Source organism: Lithobates pipiens, unplaced genomic scaffold, assembly GCF_037356315.1.
Source record: "Lithobates pipiens isolate NorthernLeopardFrog02 unplaced genomic scaffold, aLitPip1_a1.2 Scaffold_22, whole genome shotgun sequence".
Lineage (NCBI taxonomy): Eukaryota > Metazoa > Chordata > Amphibia > Anura > Ranidae > Lithobates > Lithobates pipiens.
The window spans coordinates 307,397,317-307,417,876 of record NW_027507784.1 but is presented as its reverse complement, the minus strand read 5'-3'; the positions used below and the strand labels follow the sequence as shown (position 1 = coordinate 307,417,876).

Genomic DNA, 20,560 nt, shown 5'->3' with positions numbered 1-20,560 from the left:
GTGAGCTGCATCTAATGTAAATACCGTTCACATCTGCAATAAAAAAAGAATTGAATTTAGCACCTTCAAATACATTTGAACCATTTTTCTTTATACAACATCAAATTATAGAGAGAAAGGTAAAAAACTCCAGTGCTCAAGCCAAGAAATAAACGTGACATGACAGGGACAGAGGGAAGACTATTGTTGCCCTTCATATAAAAATGCTGGTTGCCTAGCACTTATCCTGACCCACTGGCTGTGATACTTCCTCAAATTTAGTGAGCCAAGAAGCCAGTAACAAATATTTTCAGCGGTGTGATGACCTTTTATAGTTAAAGGAGTGGGCTGGTCACAAAGGAAGTTGTGAAGCTGTGACAGGAAGTAGTGGTGTCACCTCTCTGGCTGTGCATTGTGGAAGAATTTTGTGAATCATGTCTTGCTACCATAAGCTGTGATTTACACTGCTTTTTACAATGCATGTCTATCTGGGACCATGTGTGCTCTGGGGGTCCTTGATCCCACCCCCCGACAGTCACTATCTCTTGTACATGGACATACCTATACATACTCTATGTACATATGGGAATTTGACTTCTCATATAAGGGAACAATGTATAAAATTAAAGTCTTTCAGCCTCCATGTATCTATCAATGTCCTAGTTGCCAACATTTCAAAAAACATTTCCAGAGGCACCTCTTTTTTTTGCTATCCATTGTAGGTGGAGAATATGCTTTAATTGGGTGTGGGACATTCATTTAAAATGGGCATGGTACAAGAGGCATATTGTTAAACTTGGTGTACCTAGCATAGCTGACTCCGGGGGTTTATTATTTTTGAACACATCCCCTCATACTCCTCTAGAAGTCGCAGTTGTAATCACAAACTTAAATGGGTTATAGTAATGGGCAGAATAAAACTAGATGCAGAGAAGTTTCCCTTTAGCTGACTAGCAAAAGTGTGCCCATTGTAGAGCCGGTGTTCTATCGCTTTGTGCCAATCAGCTGGAATGACGTCACCATAGCGCATGTGCACATCGTAGGAGGGTTTTGTCAACGGCAGATACAATTTCAAGGGCACAGTTTAGAGCTATGCAAAAAGCAGTGGCACCGTAAATGTCAGATTATGCCTCGCTGTAAACACGCGGCGCAACAGCGAGGCACAATATGACAAATACGGTGTCCCTCTGCTGTTTGCATAGCATTAAATTGTGGTTGTGAAATGGTATTTCCCGTCGAAAAAATGCTCCCATGGTGTGCGCATGCGCTATGGTGATGTCACTCCAGCTGATCGGGAAATCAGCTGAAATGCTGTTTCCTTCTGCACATGTACAGGCACTTTTCGGCAGCAGGCACATATCGACAGAACACCGGCAACATTGGGGATATTCACTATAATGTTGAAGTACTGTTTTATTGGGTAAGAAGTGTAAGAGTGAAGTGTGGAGGGTGTGACAGGTGGCTGTATGTACAGGTGAGGAGCATGACAGTGGGCAGTATGTACAGGTGAGGGTTATGACAGTGGGCTGTATGTGCAGGTGAGGGTCATGACAGTGGGCTGTATGTGCAGGTGAGGGGTATGACAGTGGGCTGTATGTACAGGTGAAGAGTATGAAAGTGGGTACTATGTACAGGTGAGGGGTATGACAGTGGGCAGTATGTACAGGTGAGGGGCATGACAGTGGGCAGTATGTACAGGTGAGGTGTACGACAGTGGGCTGTATGTACAGGTGAGGGGTATGACAGTGGCAGAACTTATAGGTGAGGTGTATGACAGTGGGCTGTATGTACACATTAAGGGTATGACAGTAAGTTGTATGTACAGGTGAGGGGTATGACAGTGGGCTGTATGTACAGGTGAAGAGTATGAAAGTGGGTACTATGTACAGGTGAGGGGTATGACAGTGGGCTGTATGTACAGGTAAGGGGTATGACAGTGGGCTGTATGTACAGGTGAGGGGTACGACAGTGGGCTGTATGTACAGGTGAGTGATATGACAGTGAGCTGTATGTACAGGTGAGTGGTATGACAATGGGCGGTATGTACAGGTGAGGGGTATGACAGTGGCAGTACTTATAGGTGAGGTGTATGACAGTGGGCTGTATGTACAAATTAAGGGTATGACAGTGGGCTGTATGTACAGGTGAGGGGTATGACAGTGGCAGTACTTATAGGTGAGGTGTATGACAGTGGGCTGTATGTACAAATTAAGGGTATGACATTGGGCTGTATGTACAGGTGAGGGGTATGACAGTGGGCTGTATTTACAGGTGAGGGGTACGACAGTGGCAGTATGTACAGGTGAGGGGTATGACAGTGGGCTGTATGTACAGGTGATGGGTATGACAGTGGGCTATATGTACAGGTAAAGAATAAGACAGTGGGCTGTATGTACAAGTGAGTGTTAGACAGTGGGTAGAGAATTTAGGGGGGTCTGGCAGTGGGCAGCATGTGCAGGAGAGGTATGTGGAGGGTATGACATTGGGCAGTAGGTTAATGAGAGCAATGCTTAGGGTATGATGCTGAGCAGTATGTGCAGGAGAGGAGTGAGGAGGGTGTAATAGTGGCCAGTAGATGCCGGAGAGGAATGCAGAGTGTATGACGGAGGGGGGAGGGGTATTATGGGTAAGAGAGGTGAGTGGAAAATATGACAGCAGACAGTACATGCAGGAGTTAAAAAACACAACTGCGCTTGGATTGTTAGGATTTAGGTGAGTGGCCAGTGTGCGGTAAAACTACAGCTCAGCCACCCCCCTGGACAATCAAGTGAAAGAGCCCTAAGCCCTTGTACACACGGTCGGAGAATCCGTCGGAATGTGTCCTATCGGACCGTGTCGTCGGATAATCCGACTGTGTGTGGTATGCATCGGACTGATTCTGTCGGAATATCCGTCGGACCCAATTTTCCAACATGTTGGAAATATTTCCCGACCAACTGGTTCGATCGGACATACTCCGATCATGTGTAGAGAATTTTGATCGGACCAAGTGCCACGCATGCTCAGATCAAATTCCTACATCAAAGCTCTTGGCTACTAGCCTGAATGTAGTCCCATCATAACGAAATTACGTCATCCCTTTCTGAAAGATCGGATTGTTTCACCAACTTTGTCCGACCGTGTGTATGCAACAGTTTCGGACAAGATCCGACGGGCAAAATCCGACGGATTTGGTTGTGGAAATCTCCGACCGTGTGTACAGGGGCTAAGAGGTGGAGGATGGAGTATAGAAATGGCTGGGCAGAGATATCTGTCATCTGGAGGGAAAGGTGTATACTGGCCCTGGAGCTCCAGCAATGCAGCAGCATACACAGAGGGAACGTCTGAAGGCGGCCTCTGCAGCTGCGCACCATCATTCAGTTAGTGTGATAAATATGGTGCTGACAATAAGGAATAAAGAGGTTTATTTAATAAAGGCAAATAGACTGTGCAATTTGTAGTTGCTCCAGAGCTTAGTAAATTACATAGGCTGCTTTCACACTGGGGCGGGAGCGGCGTCGGCGGTAAAGTGCCGCTATTTTTAGCGGCGCTTTACCGTCGTTTTAGCGGCGGTCTGCGGGCGCTAGCGGCGTGGTTTTAACCCCCGCTAGCGGCCGAAAAAGGATTAAACCCGCCCGCAAAGCGCCGCTGGAGCGGCGCTTTCCCGGCGGTATTGCCGCGGTGTCCCATTGATTTCAATGGGTAGGAGCGGTTTAGGAGCGGTGAATACACCGCTCCTTCACCGCTCCAAAGATGCGGCTAGCAGGACTTTTTTCACCGTCCTGCCAGCGCATCACTCCAGTGTGAAAGCCCTCAGGCTTTCACACTGGAGTGAAAGGGGCCGGTTTTTTTCAGGCGCTACACAGGCGCTATTTTTAGCGCTGTAACGCCTGAATACCGCCCCAGTGTGAAAGCAGCCATAAGGCTTTTCTTTGCACAGAGCATCAAATCACGTGTAAGGAAAAAAAAAAAAGCATTATTGTTTGCATATGATTGGATGATAAAACACCAAATTTAACATACCTGCTCCCCATTCACACCTGAACCATGTAACACTAACGAGTCACGTGACACCGGGGAGGGAAAATGGCTAATTGGGCCCAATTTAGACATTTTCACTTAGGGGTGTACTCACTTATGTTGCCAGCGATTTAGACATTAACCACTTGGCGCCCACACTACGTCTATTGACGTCATGGGCTTTCAGTGGTTATATCTAAATGATGCCTGAGGCCACAGACATCATTCAGATATTGCCGTTTTCAGCCGGCGATTCCCTGCACCATAAGAATGATCATAGCAGCTGTTCCGCCGCTTGATCGTTCTTACGGGCGGCAGGAGGGGACGCCCCCCGCCCTCCGGTGCTTCTACCGACTCACCGTTTCCATCGGTGAGTCGGTCACAGGATCCGCGGGCCCCAGCAAGTTACCATAGAGATTTCCGGTGGACTAGATCGTCCCCGGAGTCTCTATGATCGTTCGGAGGCCGGGCGCGATGTTATGACGTCACGCCTGGCCTCTGTATTCAAATTAACGGTGCCGATCTGGCTAGGAAGCCAGGATCGTTTTTTTTTTTTTTTTTTTTTATTCTTCCCAGCCTAGAGGTGAGATATGGAGTCTTATTGACCCCATATCTCACTGTAAATAGGTCCGATCATGCCATATTCCTATTACAAGGGATGTTTACATTCCTTGTAATAGGAATAAAAGTCATCAATTTTTTTTTTTTTGTAAAACTAAAAAAAATTTAATAAAATTAACAATAAAAAAAATAAAATTTAAAGCGCCTCTGTACCCGTGAGCTCGCACACAGAAGTGAACGCATATGTAAGTCCCGCCCACATATGAAAACGGTGTTCAAACCACACATGTGAGGTATCGCCGCGAACGTTAGAACGAGAGCAATAATTCTAGCACTAGACCTCCTCTGTAACCCAAAATATGTAACCAGTAAAAAAATTTAAAGCGTCGCCTATGGGGATTTTTAAATACCAAAGTTTGCCGCCATTCCACGAGCGCGTGCAATTTTGAAGCGTGATATGTTGGGTATCTATTTACTTGGCGTATCCTCCTCTTTCATATTATGCAAAAAAATTGGGCTAGCTTTACTGTTTTTTTTTTTTTTTTTTTTTTTAAGCATGAAAGTTTTTTTTCTGAAAAAAACGTGTTCGAAAAAAAATTGCTGCGCAAATACCGAGCGCCATTGTATTCTCTAGGGTCTTTGCTAAAAAAAACATACATAATGTTTGGGGGTTCTGTGTCATTTTCTAGCAAAAAAAATAGGAATTTTACATGTAGGAGAGAAATGTCAGAATTGGCCTGGGCGCGAAGTGGTTAATGGCTGTGTGTTGAGTTATTTTGAGGGGACAACAAATTTACACTGTTATACCAGCTGTATACTCACTACTTTACATTGCAGCAAAGTGTAATTTCTTCAGTGTTGTCACATGAAAAGATATAATAAAATATTTACACAAATGTGAGGTGTGTACTCACTTTTTGTGAGATACTGTGTGTGTATATGTGTATATATATATATATATATATATATATATATATATATATATATATATATATATATATATATATATATGCGCAAAAATAAGGGATATGATTAACAATTTGCATCTTTTAGAAAATTACCATTTGCAGGAGCTTCCCCAAATTGCCCCCATCAAATTTGCCCCATCAATACTGCCCCTATCAAATTGCCCCATCATACTGCCACCATCAATATTGCCCCATCATACTGCACCCATCAAATTGCACCCATCATACTGCCCCATCCAAACTGCCCCATCATATTGCCCCCAGTATGAAAGGAACAAAGGATACTATGAAAGTGTTTCAGCCACCATTTATATATCAAAATCCACAATACTTACCAATAGAGTCTTCTGTCTTCTGGTTTCGGCCAATTCCATGGAAGCATCCAGCGGCGACGCGAATGCAACCACGTAGGAAAGTCCGAAACCAATCGAGTTTTGTCGTCGTCTTGGTAGGGGGATCTTCCAGCTGTTCATTGATCCCTCCATCCATAGGTGTCTGTTTATCTGTGGTGTCAAGATAAACAGCTCTCTTGTGTCTAAAGAAATTCATTGTGAAGAATAATCAAGCACGCGCTAAGCGTGTCTCGATAAAACCACAAGGAAATCGATTTCAAAGAAAGTGAAAGAATGAAATCGCAATCAAAAATCGCCAGAGAAGAAACAGGTCTGCACTGTACAGTGGACACTGTTTCTGACAGGATCCTGCTCTGCTCTATATTGGCCCATCACAGCTTTTTTTTTTTTTTTTACTGACGTTTTTTTTTAAAGGGATACTGCCCTGTTTTTTTAGTTGACGTTTTTTCTTAAAGGCACCCTGACCTAGTTTGTTAGCTTTGTGAATTCTGCCTACACACTCAGTATATACAGATATAATATGCTAGCAGAAGGTTTTTTCTATTATTAAAGTAGCATATTTTTTATTTTGTTATTAGGACAATATACGGAATGAGGGCAGTATAAACTCCCATGATAGGAAGTAGTGACAGGTTAGTGCGGTGAGCAGTACAGACTGTCACTTGTTTCTCCTTTTTTCCAGGAACTGATCGCAATTAAAAAGAGAAAAACAAATCCACCATCCAAAAACATTGTGCCCGTTTTATTTTATTTATATCAGCTGGTGTCTTTTTTCTATAAGTCACACAGCACAGCAGAAAGGGATTGACAGTTTTTCATTCCATCACTAAATATGGCTGACGCCGCTTCGGCTGTACAGCCAATAGTTTTGCACAACAGGAAGTGAACGGAGAGAGGCGGAAAAGGAGACCAATGGGAGAGTTCGTTTCGGAAAGCAGCCTGCCAATGGTGTGTGAGGCCGCAGATCGGTGTGCGGGGTGTTGTGATGAGAGGAGGAGACATGTCCGGGGAATCTGACACTGCGGATGAGGCTGTGAGGAGCACCTGTGATGACGCCTCTATATGTAAGAGGTGAGGAGGGACCCCAGGAGGAGATCACATGACGGGGCACCTGTACGCTATACGGGATTGGACACTTGTGTCCGGGGCCTGGGGGGTACGAGGGGGAGGAGCATACAAACCCCGCACTCTGTATATACATCCCCCGAACTCTGTATAAACATCCCCCCGAACCCCGCACTCTGTATATACATCCCCCCGAACCCCGCACTCTGTATATACATCCCCCCGAACCCCGCACTCTGTATATACATCCCCCCGAACCCCGCACTCTGTATATACATCCCCCCGAACCCCGCACTCTGTATATACATCCCCCGAACTCTGTATAAACATCCCCCCGAACCCCGCACTCTGTATATACATCCCCCCGAACCCCGCACTCTGTATATACATCCCCCCGAACCCCGCACTCTGTATATACATTCCCCCCCCCCCGCACTCTGTATATACATTCCCCCCCCCCGCACTCTGTATATACATCCCCCCCCCCCACACTCTGTATATACATTCCCCCCCCCCACACTCTGTATATACATCCCCCCCCACACTCTGTATATACATTCCCCCCCCCCCACACTCTGTATATACATTCCCCCCCCCCACACTCTGTATATACATCCCCCCCCCCCACTCTGTATACAGGGCCGTCTTTAAGGCAGGGCAAAAGGGGGGCAGCTGCCCTGGGCCCTGTCATTGTTGTGGGGCCCAAAGCAGCTGCCTCATACTTGCCAACTATCCCAGTTTACATTCCCTTGTCCCTTGAAGTTTTAGTCCTGTGCTGCTACTAATTCTGCCCAGCTTTGCCCTATTGTGTACAGATGACTCACCTGCAGACCTGTGTTTACATGTAAATACTGGCATTCAAATGTGAATAGCAGTGACATGCATATGTAAATAGCTGAGGCCAACTGCATTGATATGTAAATAAAGGCAGCATTCATAGGTATATCATGCCCCCCTGCAGTGAGGACAAGTTGTGCTGTAACCTATAGCAACCAGTGAGCAGTATTACTGTACAGCAATCTCTAGCAGCCAATCAACAAGCAGAAATGTGCTGTAACCTCTAGCAACTAATCAGTGAGCCTTAAGGAGTGCTGTAACATCTAGCAACCAGTCAGTAAGCAGTAATGATATGCTGTAACCTCTGGAAACCAATCGCAATCGCTGCCTGATCTGATACAGTAAACTGATTTTAAGTCTAGCTGCTATTTATTGTATGTCTCAGAGAAGGTGGAGAGCAAAATTGCATGGGGAGAGGGGGGCCCTAAGAAAATTTTTGCCCAGGGTCCAATCAATATTAAAGACTGCCCTATCTGTATATACATTCCCCCCCCCCCCCGCACTCTGTATATACATCCCCCCGCACTCTGTATATACATCCCCCCGCACTCTGTATATACATCCCCCCCGCACTCTGTATATACATCCCCCCCGCACTCTGTATATACATCCCCCCCGCACTCTGTATATACATCCCCCCGCACTCTGTATATACATCCCCCCCGCACTCTGTATATACATCCCCCCCGCACTCTGTATATACATCCCCCCCGCACTCTGTATATACATCCCCCCGCACTCTGTATATACATCCCCCCCGCACTCTGTATATACATCCCCCCCGCACTCTGTATATACATCCCCCCCGCACTCTGTATATACATCCCCCCCGCACTCTGTATATACATCCCCCCCGCACTCTGTATATACATCCCCCCCGCACTCTGTATATACATCCCCCCCGCACTCTGTATATACATCCCCCCCGCACTCTGTATATACATCCCCCCCGCACTCTGTATATACATCCCCCCCCCGCACTCTGTATATACATCCCCCCCCCCGCACTCTGTATATACATTTCCCCCCCCGCACTCTGTATATACATTTCCCCCCCCCCCGCACTCTGTATATACATTTCCCCCCCCCCCCCGCACTCTGTATATACATTTCCCCCCCCCGCACTCTGTATATACATTTCCCCCCCCCGCACTCTGTATATACATTTCCCCCCCCCGCACTCTGTATATACATTTCCCCCCCCCGCACTCTGTATATACATTTCCCCCCCCCGCACTCTGTATATACATTCCCCCCCCCCGCACTCTGTATATACATTCCCCCCCCCCCCGCACTCTGTATATACATTCCCCCCCCGCACTCTGTATATACATTCCCCCCCCGCACTCTGTATATACATTTCCCCCCCCCCGCACTCTGTATATACATTCCCCCCCCCCGCACTCTGTATATACATTCCCCCCCGCACTCTGTATATACATTCCCCCCCCCCGCACTCTGTATATACATTCCCCCCCCCGCACTCTGTATATACATTCCCCCCCCCCCCCCCCCCCGCACTCTGTATATACATTCCCCCCCCGCACTCTGTATATACATTCCCCCCCCGCACTCTGTATATACATTCCCCCCCCCGCACTCTGTATATACATTCCCCCCCCCGCACTCTGTATATACATCCCCCCCCCGCACTCTGTATATACATCCCCCCCCCCCCGCACTCTGTATATACATCCCCCCCGCACTCTGTATATACATCCCCCCCCGCACTCTGTATATACATCCCCCCCCCCGCACTCTGTATATACATCCCCCCCCCCGCACTCTGTATATACATCCCCCCCCCGCACTCTGTATATACATCCCCCCCCCGCACTCTGTATATACATCCCCCCCCCCCCGCACTCTGTATATACATCCCCCCCCCGCACTCTGTATATACATCCCCCCCCCCCCCCCCCCGCACTCTGTATATACATCCCCCCCCCCGCACTCTGTATATACATCCCCCCCCCCGCACTCTGTATATACACCCCCCCCCCCGCACTCTGTATATACATCCCCCCCCCGCACTCTGTATATACATCCCCCCCCCGCACTCTGTATATACATCCCCCCCCCCGCACTCTGTATATACATCCCCCCCCCCCGCACTCTGTATATACATCCCCCCCCCCCGCACTCTGTATATACATCCCCCCCCCCCCGCACTCTGTATATACATTCGCCCCCCCCCCCGCACTCTGTATACAGTGGTGTGAAAAAGTGTTTGCCCCCTTCCTCATTTCCTGTTCCTTTGCATGTTTGTCACACTTAAGTGTTTCGGAACATCAAACCAATTTAACCACTTCAATACAGGGCACTTAAACACCTTCCTGCCCAGACCAATTTTGAGCTTTCAGCGCTGTCGCACTTTGAATGACAATTGCGCGGTCATGCTACACTGTACCCAAATGAAATTTTTATCATTTTTTTCCCACAAATAGAGCTTTCTTTTGGTGGTATTTGATCACCTCTACGGTTTTTATTTTTTGCGCTACAAATAAAAAAATACCGAAAATTTTGAAAAAAAAAATGTTTTTTTTTGTTTCAGTTTCAAAACTTTGTAAATAAGTACGTTTTCTCCTTCACTGATGGGCACTGATGGGGCTACACTGATGGGCACTGATAAGGTGGCACTGATGGGCACCAATGAAGTGGCACTGATGGGCGGCACTGATGGGCGGCACTGATGGGCGGCACTGATGGGCGGCACGGATGGGCGACACGGATGGGCGACACGGATGGGCGACACGGATGGGCGACACGGATGGGCGACACGGATGGGCGACACGGATGGGCGACACGGATGGGCGACACGGATGGGCGACACGGACGGACACTGATAGCTGGCACGGATGGGCGGCACGGATGGGCATGGATAGGCGGCACAGGTGGGCATGGATAGGCGGCACAGGTGGGCATGGATAGGCGGCACAGGTGGGCATAGATAGGCGGCACAGGTGGGCATGGATAGGCGGCACAGGTGGGCACTCAGGCGGCACAGGTGGGCACTCAGGCGGCACAGGTGGGCACTCATAGGCGGCACAGGTGGGCACTCATAGGCGGCATCGGTGTTATAGTAATGGATGCCAATCAGTGCCAAACAATAATGCATGCCAATCAGTGATGCCCATTGTGGCCACTGATTGGCATCCATTATGGGCACTGATTGGCACCCATTGTGCTGACTGGCACCCTGGTGGTCTAGGGAGGATTATGGATTTTTATTACCTTTTCCCTGGTGGTCTAGTGGTGTCCCTGGTGGTCCAGTGTGGGCATCCTCGGGGGGGCTGTGCTGATAATCGATCAGCACAGACCCCCCCCTGTCAGAGGAGCAGCCGATCGGCTCTCCTCTACTCGCGTCTGACAGACGCGAGTGAGGGAAAGCCGATCACCGGCTCTTCCCATTTACACTGTGATCAGCCGTGATTGGACACGGCTGATCACATGGTAAAGAGTCTCCGTCGGAGACTCTTTACCAAGATCGTAGTTGCCGGGTGTCAGACTGACACCCCGCAACAACGATCGCCGCGATGCGCGCCCCCGGGGCCGCGCAGCGGCTCATTATCCTAATCACGTCATATGACGTCCGGTTAGGATTATGAAACCACTTTGCCGCCGTCAATTTGTAATAGGGCGGGCGGCAAGTGGTTAAACAATAGTCAAGGACAACACAAGTAAACACAAAATGCAATTTGTAAATGAAGGTGTTTATTATTAAAGGTGAAAAAAAATCCAAACCATCATGGCCCTGTGTGAAAAAGTGATTGCCCCCCTTGTTAAAACATACTATAACTGTGGTTGTCCACACCTGAGTTCAATTTCTCTAGCCACACCCAGGCCTGATTATTGCCACACCTGTTCACAATCAAGGCATCACTTAAATAGGAGCTGTTTGACACAGTAAGGTCCACCAGAAGATCCTTAAAAGCTACACATCATGCCGAGACCCAAAGAAATTCAGGAACAATTGAGAAAGAAAGTAATTGAGATCTATCAGTCTGGAAAGGGTTATAAAAGCATTTCCAAAGCTTTGGGAATCCAGTGAACCACAGTGAGAGCCATTATCCACAAATGGCGAAGACATGGAACAGTGGTGAACCTTCCCAGGAGTGGCCGGCCGCCCAAAATTACCCCAAGAGCGCAGCGACGACTCATCCAAGAGGTCACAAAAGACCCCACAACAACGTCCAAGGAACTGCAGGCCTCACTTGCCTCAGTTAAGGTCAGCGTTCATGCCTCCACCATCAGGAAAAGACTGGGCAAAAATGGCCTGCATGGCAGAGTTCCAAGGAGAAAACCACTGCTGAGCAAAAAGAACATCAAAGCTCGTCTCAATTTCTCCACAACACATCTTGATGATCCCCAAGACTTTTGGGACAACATTCTGTGGACCGATGAGACAAAAGTGGAACTCTTTGGAAGGTGTGTGTCCAAGTATATCTGGCGTAGAAGGAACACTGCATTTCATAAAAAGAACATTATACCAACAGTAAAATATGGTGGTGGTAGTGTGATGGTCTGGGGCTGTTTTGCTGCTTCAGGACCTGGAAGACTTGCCGTGATAAAAGGAACTATGAATTCTGCTGTCTACCAAGAGATCCTGAAGGAGAATGTCCGACCATCTGTTCGTGTACTCAAGCTGAAACGGACTTGGGTTCTGCAGCAGGACAATGATCCTAAACACACCAGCAAGTCCACCACCGAATGGCTGAAGAAAAACAAAATGAAGACTTTGGAGTGGCCTAGCCAAAGTCCTGACCTGAATCCTATTGAGATGTTGTGGTATGACCTTAAAAAGGCCGTTCATGCTCGAAAACCCTCTAATGTAACTGAATTAGGACAATTCTGCAAAGATGAGTGGGCCAAAATTCCTCCAGGACGCTGTAAAAGCCTCATTGCACGTTATCGCAAACGCTTGGTTGCAGTTGTTGCTGCTAAGGGTGGCCCAACCAGTTATTAGGTTTAGGGGGCAATCACTTTTTCACACAGGGACATGATGGTTTGGATTTTTTTTCACCTTTTAATAATAAACACCTTCATTTACAAATTGCATTTTGTGTTTACTTGTGTTGTCCTTGACTATTGTTTAAATTGGTTTGATGTTCCGAAACACTTAAGTGTGACAAACATGCAAAGGAACAGGAAATGAGGAAGGGGGCAAACACTTTTTCACACCACTATATACATTCCCCCCCCCCGCACTCTGTATATACATTCCCCCCCCGCACTCTGTATATACATTCCCCCCCCCCCCCCGCACTCTGTATATACATTCCCCCCCCCCCCCCCGCACTCTGTATATACATTCCCCCCCCCCCCCCGCACTCTGTATATACATTCCCCCCCCCCCCCCGCACTCTGTATATACATTCCCCCCCCCCCCGCACTCTGTATATACATTCCCCCCCCCGCACTCTGTATATACATTCCCCCCCCCGCACTCTGTATATACATTCCCCCCCCGCACTCTGTATATACATCCCCCCCGCACTCTGTATATACATCCCCCCCGCACTCTGTATATACATCCCCCCCGCACTCTGTATATACATCCCCCCCGCACTCTGTATATACATCCCCCCCGCACTCTGTATATACATCCCCCCCGCACTCTGTATATACATCCCCCCCGCACTCTGTATATACATCCCCCCCGCACTCTGTATATACATCCCCCCCGCACTCTGTATATACATCCCCCCGCACTCTGTATATACATTCCCCCCCCCCGCACTCTGTATATACATTCCCCCCCCCCGCACTCTGTATATACATTTCCCCCCGCACTCTGTATATACATTTCCCCCCGCACTCTGTATATACATTCCCTCCCCCCCGCACTCTGTATATACATCCCCCCCGCACTCTGTATATACATCCCCCCCGCACTCTGTATATACATTCCCCCCCCCCCCCCGCACTCTGTATATACATTTCCCCCCGCACTCTGTATATACATTTCCCCCCGCACTCTGTATATACATTCCCTCCCCCCCGCACTCTGTATATACATTCCCTCCCCCCCGCACTCTGTATATACATTCCCTCCCCCCCGCACTCTGTATATACATTCCCTCCCCCCCCGCACTCTGTATATACATTCCCTCCCCCCCGCACTCTGTATATACATTCCCTCCCCCCCGCACTCTGTATATACATTCCCTCCCCCCCGCACTCTGTATATACATTCCCCCCCCCCCGCACTCTGTATATACATTCCCCCCCCCCCCGCACTCTGTATATACATTCCCCCCTCCCCCGCACTCTGTATATACATTCCCCCCTCCCCCGCACTCTGTATATACATTCCCCCCCCCCCCGCACTCTGTATATACATTCCCCCCCCCCCCCCGCACTCTGTATATACATTCCCCCCCCCCCCCGCACTCTGTATATACATTCCCCCCCCCCCGCACTCTGTATATACATTCCCCCCCCCCCCGCACTCTGTATATACATTCCCCCCCCCCGCACTCTGTATATACATTCCCCCCCCCCCGCACTCTGTATATACATTCCCCCCCCCCGCACTCTGTATATACATTCCCCCCCCCCCCGCACTCTGTATATACATTCCCCCCCCCCCCGCACTCTGTATATACATTCCCCCCCCCGCACTCTGTATATACATTCCCCCCCCCCCCCGCACTCTGTATATACATTCCCCCCCCCCCCCGCACTCTGTATATACATTCCCCCCCCCCCCCGCACTCTGTATATACATTCCCCCCCCCCCCCGCACTCTGTATATACATTCCCCCCCCCCGCACTCTGTATATACATTCCCCCCCCCCCGCACTCTGTATATACATCCCCCCCCTCCCCCCGCACTCTGTATATACACCCCCCCACACTCCAATTCACATGACAGGAGACTTTTGCTCTCTACGGATCCGACTCGCACACCTGCGGGGGTCTCCGGTGCGGATTACACGCGGGTCTTGTGTGTATTTGGCTATTTCAGGAAAAATTTTGTGCCTGATTTGTCCCTGAAATAGAGAACAGGGACTCACCGGACCCCCGCTGTGAGCCACATTGGTATTCGGTGTGACCCTGTGAGTGGAAGTTTACCCTCCACTATCACACTCAGCCATAAAGTGTTCGGGTTTGGCTTGACGAAAAGGTGGCAACCCGGACACACCTCCTATAAATATATACTTTCTTTTTTTTTTGCCCCAACTTTATTGATCAGCAAGCCTTTATACACACAGGCCCCACAAGGGGGCACCTGGCATATCAATTTAAATTGATTAAACCTGATTGGTTGACAGGCCACCACTTGACGCATTCCACAGACCTACTGCCATTCAGTGGGCACCTCATTTCTCTGGCCCGTTCATTTCAATGGCAGGAGGGGACAGCAGTGCGGGACAACGGAGGATGAAATAACTATGGTGCCGTTAAAAGACTTTGCAGATGCTGATTGGGATCTATTGTAGGTTTTCTGTCCTGAAGAGCCACATAGATGAACTAACCCTTTACGTTTTGTTTTATTTCATCTCTGCAGGTTTGCGGTGAGCGTTGGTTATTGGAAAGATCCCTACATTCAGTATTTCGTCAGGCAGGCCAAAGAGCGTAAGGCGCCTGAGATCAACAGAGGCAAGTCAATGGGAGCAGAAGAAAAAAAATGCAGATTTCATGTTTGATGTTGTATCATGTTTATCATGCGCAGGACGAGATTTACTAAAACTGTCGCACACAGAATCTGATGCAGCTCTGCAAAGTAACCAATCAGCTTCTAGTTTATTTTGTCAAAGCTTTATTAAAGAAGTTAGAAGCTGATTGGCTATCAAGCTTAGCTGCACTAGATTCTGTGTGCACCATTAGTAGTACATCTCCACCCCCCCCTTTGTCTTGAAGCTGAACTCCAGCTTGTAGTGAAGTTTAAATAGTTTTGTTTGGAAAAAGCTGGTCCACAGGAACTAATCGCCTTCACTAAGCAATGCAGTGGCTGTGAATAACGTAGAAACTGTATGTAGCCGCAGCTCCCTTCAGTCTAGAGCTCTGTGTCCTGGCAGTGGGACAGGGACTTCATCCCACTCCTGGGACAAGATCAAGTCGGGTTGAGCGCTAATCACAGGGAGCTCTGTGTTTTCTGAATGAATACAAATAGGGCTGAAACTATTAATTGATTATTAAATGAATAGGGCTGTGTAAATTAAAGATTAATTCCTCGATTAATCATTAATTTTTTCAATCGATCAAAATACTCACCCCTCCGCCAGCTTCAGGGAGTTTCGTCAGACATCCGGTGACGTCACGGACATCGACGTCGCTGGACTTCTCCCCCCTTCCCTAAGTGCCTCCGTCTGCTAATGAAGGGAAGGGGGGAGGAGTCCGGTGACGTTGAAGTTCTGATTGAACGTAACGTGTACGGGGGAGGAGCTACACATGACGTCACCCGCTGCCGCCCTACGGAACTAACACGATTGTCGGCTTTACATGCTGTGTTTTTATCATCTTCATGTGAGTAGTTTGTGTTTGAACACAAAAATTCAATCTTCTACTTAAGCGGTGAGCACTTAGATCTTTTCTTTCTATCCATGACCTGGCGTCCTTACTGAGATCTAAGGAGACCTGAGAGAAGTTTATGGTCCGTGTTAACCCTTTTGATACCCTCTTGCATGACCACCTGTTTGCACAGGGGTCCATGCCATCAGGTGAGAGTGATTAGTTAGACCGGAGGTGGAGGGATTTGTCACGCTACTGTGGGAAAAAAAATGACTTGCGTCAGTGCTACAGTTTGAATTGAAAATGTATTTTTGTGAACTGTGAAGTTAAAGAGGAAGTAAATCCTGATGAGTTTACTTCCCCTTTGATTCCCTGCAAAGGTAAAGCATAATGGACTACTATGCATCGCATAGTAGTCCATTATGTGTCACTTACCTGACACAGGAGCCAGCGAAGTCACCGCTGTCCCCTGTAGTCCGGAGCCTCCATCTTCTCGGTGGGTCTCGCAGATCCGCCGCTGTCATTTGGCGAAGCCGCAATGACGTCACTCCTGCGCATGCGCACGGGAGCCGCCACTCGTGGCATATCGCCATTGACAGCGGTGCCTGTCTTTCGGCAAATATCTCCTAAACCGTGTAGGTTTAGGAGATATTTCTTGGACCTACAGGTAAGCCTTAATCTAGGTTAACCTGTAGGTCAAAGTTGGTCGTAAGGGTTTACAACCACTTTAAGTCATTGATTGTGGAAACTAACTAGTGTCGGGTGATTGTATATAGTGTATACCACATTTACCACTGACTAATGCAGAGTTGCAATGCAAGGAGATCAGCTAAAAGTAGTTGGATCTGTATGCGAGTTATAATTAATAGATAAAAAAAAATAGATTAATCGAACGCGAAAATTTTAATCAGTAACAGCCCTAGAAATTAATCGATTACTGTTTTCATAATCGATTAGTCGACCAGCCGATTATTTGGCCTGCATACAGAATTCATGATTTGTTTACATATCAGGAAATACAGTGCAGCACATACAGCTCAGTACATCATCCATACATGTCAGTAAGTGCCTGAGAACTTGTAATTGTGTGAGGAGCAATGCCTCATGGGACATGTAGTCCTGGGCAGGAAGTGAGTGGTTCTAAAGACAGAAGTTTTCTTTACCTTGTTATTGGGACCAATGGTTATCAACCCTGTCCTCAGGGCCCACTAACGGGGCAAGGTTTGCAAGATAACTGACATACATCACCGGTGATATAATTTGCTGCTCCGTGATTGCAGTATTCTAGTCTGCATCTCCCCAAGTCTATACATAAAACCTGGCCTGTTAGTGGGTCCTGAGGACAGGGTTGATGACCACTGCTCTATACTGTACTTAATGCACAGCAAAAAGCAGCGTAGAAACAGATCAAAATAAAACTGTATAGGTGTGTACTGAGCCTTATGCTGGTCGCACGAATCAATTTTCATATGAGAATATTCATATGAAAATTTTTTGTATGTTCGCTGAATGAAAGAATGTTGTTTGAAATTTTCACTTGCTCGTAACATTCTATTTTAAAATGAATGTAATTTGTGAACGAAAACCCCATACACTGTCTGAAAATTGACAAAATTTTACTGTCACTGTGGTTGAAAACTAATGCCGGCCATACACGGTTCGAATTTCGAAAGAATTTTCTTTCAAAAATCGTATCTAAGAATTTTCGTATGAATTTCGCACCATTAGTGGGCTGCAGCAACCGCCGACTTTCGTGCGGAAATAAAATTTGAGGAATCGGACATGTTGGAAATTTTTAGAAAAACGAACGATTTTCTAATCAATGATGGGAGAATCGTGCGAGAAACGTAAGAAAATGTACGGAGATAAAAGAAGATTCCCAGCCAAGAAAATTATTTTCTGTAGCAACATGAGGTGAAATTGAAGGCTTGGTCGGCCGAATTTCGAAAATCAATGGTGGCATCACCGGATCACAAAAAAAACGAATTTTCTGATTTTGAAAAGAAAATTCGTTCGAAATTTGACCGTGTATGGCCTGCATAACATCGATTTCACCCCACTAACGATTCAAAAAACTAACTTTATTTTTTTTTTTTTTTTTTTTTTTTGAGACATTATTTTTGTATGGCCAGCATATTATATATTAAAGTTTTGTTTGGAAATCTGCAAAACAGTCTTTAACTTTTTATTTTTTTTTTTTTTTTTTTTTATTTAAAAAAGATCTGAGTCTGATATCTACCAGATTCAACTTCTAATATCGATAGTATATAAGTATATATCTCTTCTAATAGTATATCGAGTATATATCTCTTCTAATAGTATATCGAGTATATATCTCTTCTAATAGTATATCGAGTATATATCTCTTCTAATAGTATATCGAGTATATATCTCTTCTAATAGTATATCGAGTATATATCTCTTCTAATAGCATATCGAGTATATATCTCTCTTCTAATAGCATATCCACTATATCTCTCTTCTAATAGCATATCCACTATATCTCTTCTGTCTGTTATTCTCAGAGTGGATTAGAGATTTTGCTCTCTAACCATAGAGTTGGCTATTTATATTTACCACTGCATAGAGATATTTAAGATTAAATTGCCTTTTTTTAAACTTTACATATTAACTAAATGATACGCCACACTTTTTTAAGGTTATTAATCGAAACCATAATTGGCCAACTAATTGATTATAAAAATAATCGTGAGTTGCAGCCCTAAATATAAAGCTTCCCCTGGCTGTGGCAGAGAGGTAGGCGGAGGATGTCTCAATCTCCGACTCAGCCAATCATTCATAGAATACAAAGCTGCTTTTAAATGGATTAGCAGCCTTCAGCCTGACTCTGTTTTGTCCTGGAAGTAGGGCATGAAGTTCTCATCCCACTGCTGGAGCTCAGCACTATATACTGTATATAGATGAAGCCATATGCAGTTTATACAGCACACACAGCCACTGCATCTGTTAGTGAAGTGAATCGTTCGTTTGGACCAATTTAGTCCAAATCAGCTATTTAAACTTCATTAGAAGACTGAGACGTGTTTTTGTTATTTTGTCCCCCCCCCCTGGATGAAGTAGATGTAGTTCTGTGTTGCTAGGTGCTTCCTAAGTGTAGCCAGCCCCATTCTTTGTGTCGGGTCTGAAAACTCTGCAGCTGTGCTAAAGTTAGTAATGTCATTTATTTACCTTCATCTCCATTCTCTGTATTCACGATGTCCAGAAGGCCAAGAGCACCTCACTAGGTTGCTAGCCTGTGCTGCACAGATTCCCCTCTTGCAAAATTCTGTATGACCAATCCCATTAAGGCTTTCAAATCAAACTTTAATCTGAATGGTGGTTATTAGTTCTGATGTTTATCTTGCATAAGGCACAGCAAGGAGAATGTATTGGGTTTGTTTTGGAATATTTCTCGTGCAGGGATACCCATGTCACCGGATTATTGTCAAAATGACTACGGTGAACTGATGTGCTACAGCCGTGGCAGGATGGAAAATTAACCACTTACAGCCCAAGGATGTCATATGACGTCATTGACTTTGAGTGTGGATATCTGAATGAAGCTACGGGCAGCTGCAGGCATCGTTCAGATATCATCTTTTATAGCCAGGAATTCTGTGCATCGTAAGAACAATTGTAGTGGCAGTTCAGCCGCTTGATCGTTCTTACAGGCGGTGGGAGGGGGCTTTGTGCGATTTGTTGAGCCGGAGAAGGAATCCGAAACCGGACGTTGATCATAGAGATTTCCAGTGACCAGATGTTTCCCATTCATCTCTCTGACCTTCGGAGGCCCAAGTGCGACGTTATGAGGTCACGTCCGGCCGGCAGAGATAAACAATGCTGAGAGCTCAGCTGGAAAGAAAGATTGTTGTGGTTTTTTTTTGATCTGAGTTTTTCCAGGAGGAGAGATCTGGGGTCTTGTAGACCCCGGATCTCTCTATAAAGAGGACCTGTTAGCACCATTCCTATTACAAGGGAGGTTTACATTCCTTGTAATAGGAATAAAAATGATCAGAATTTTTTTATTTTTTTTACAGAGAAAGTGTAAAAAAGAAAAATTAAGTACAATAAAGAAAAAAAAAAAAAAAAAGTAAGCGTCCCGGACAGAAGCGAACGCATAGGTAAACAGCGTTCAAAACACATATGAGGTTTCACCATGTGCGTTAGAGCGAGAGCAACAATTCTAGCACTAGACCTCCTCTGTAACACTAAACCTGTAACTTGTAAAAAAAAATTAAAGCGTTGCCTATGGAGATTTTTAAGTACCAAAGTTTGGCACCATTATAAAGCAGGACATGACTGCCATTTTATTCCCTATTGTCTCTGCTAAAGAAAACATAT

The 20,560-nt window shown here is 46.5% G+C and overlaps 1 protein-coding gene across 2 annotated transcripts in view; it reads left to right on the top strand.

Moving 5' to 3' along the window:
• The first annotated feature begins 6,765 nt into the window (after nt 1-6,765).
• Nucleotides 6,766-20,560, top strand: part of LCMT1 (leucine carboxyl methyltransferase 1) — a 47,915-nt gene continuing 34,120 nt past the window's right edge. The window contains exons 1-2 of one of the 2 annotated variants that reach the window (XM_077449337.1): nt 6,766-6,931; nt 15,276-15,367. In XM_077449337.1, the coding sequence (XP_077305463.1) occupies nt 6,846-6,931; nt 15,276-15,367 (178 nt within the window). In that variant the 5' untranslated portion in view covers nt 6,766-6,845. The remainder of the gene's footprint in view (nt 6,932-15,275; nt 15,368-20,560) is intronic. The other variant, XM_077449338.1, reaches the window with a different exon arrangement.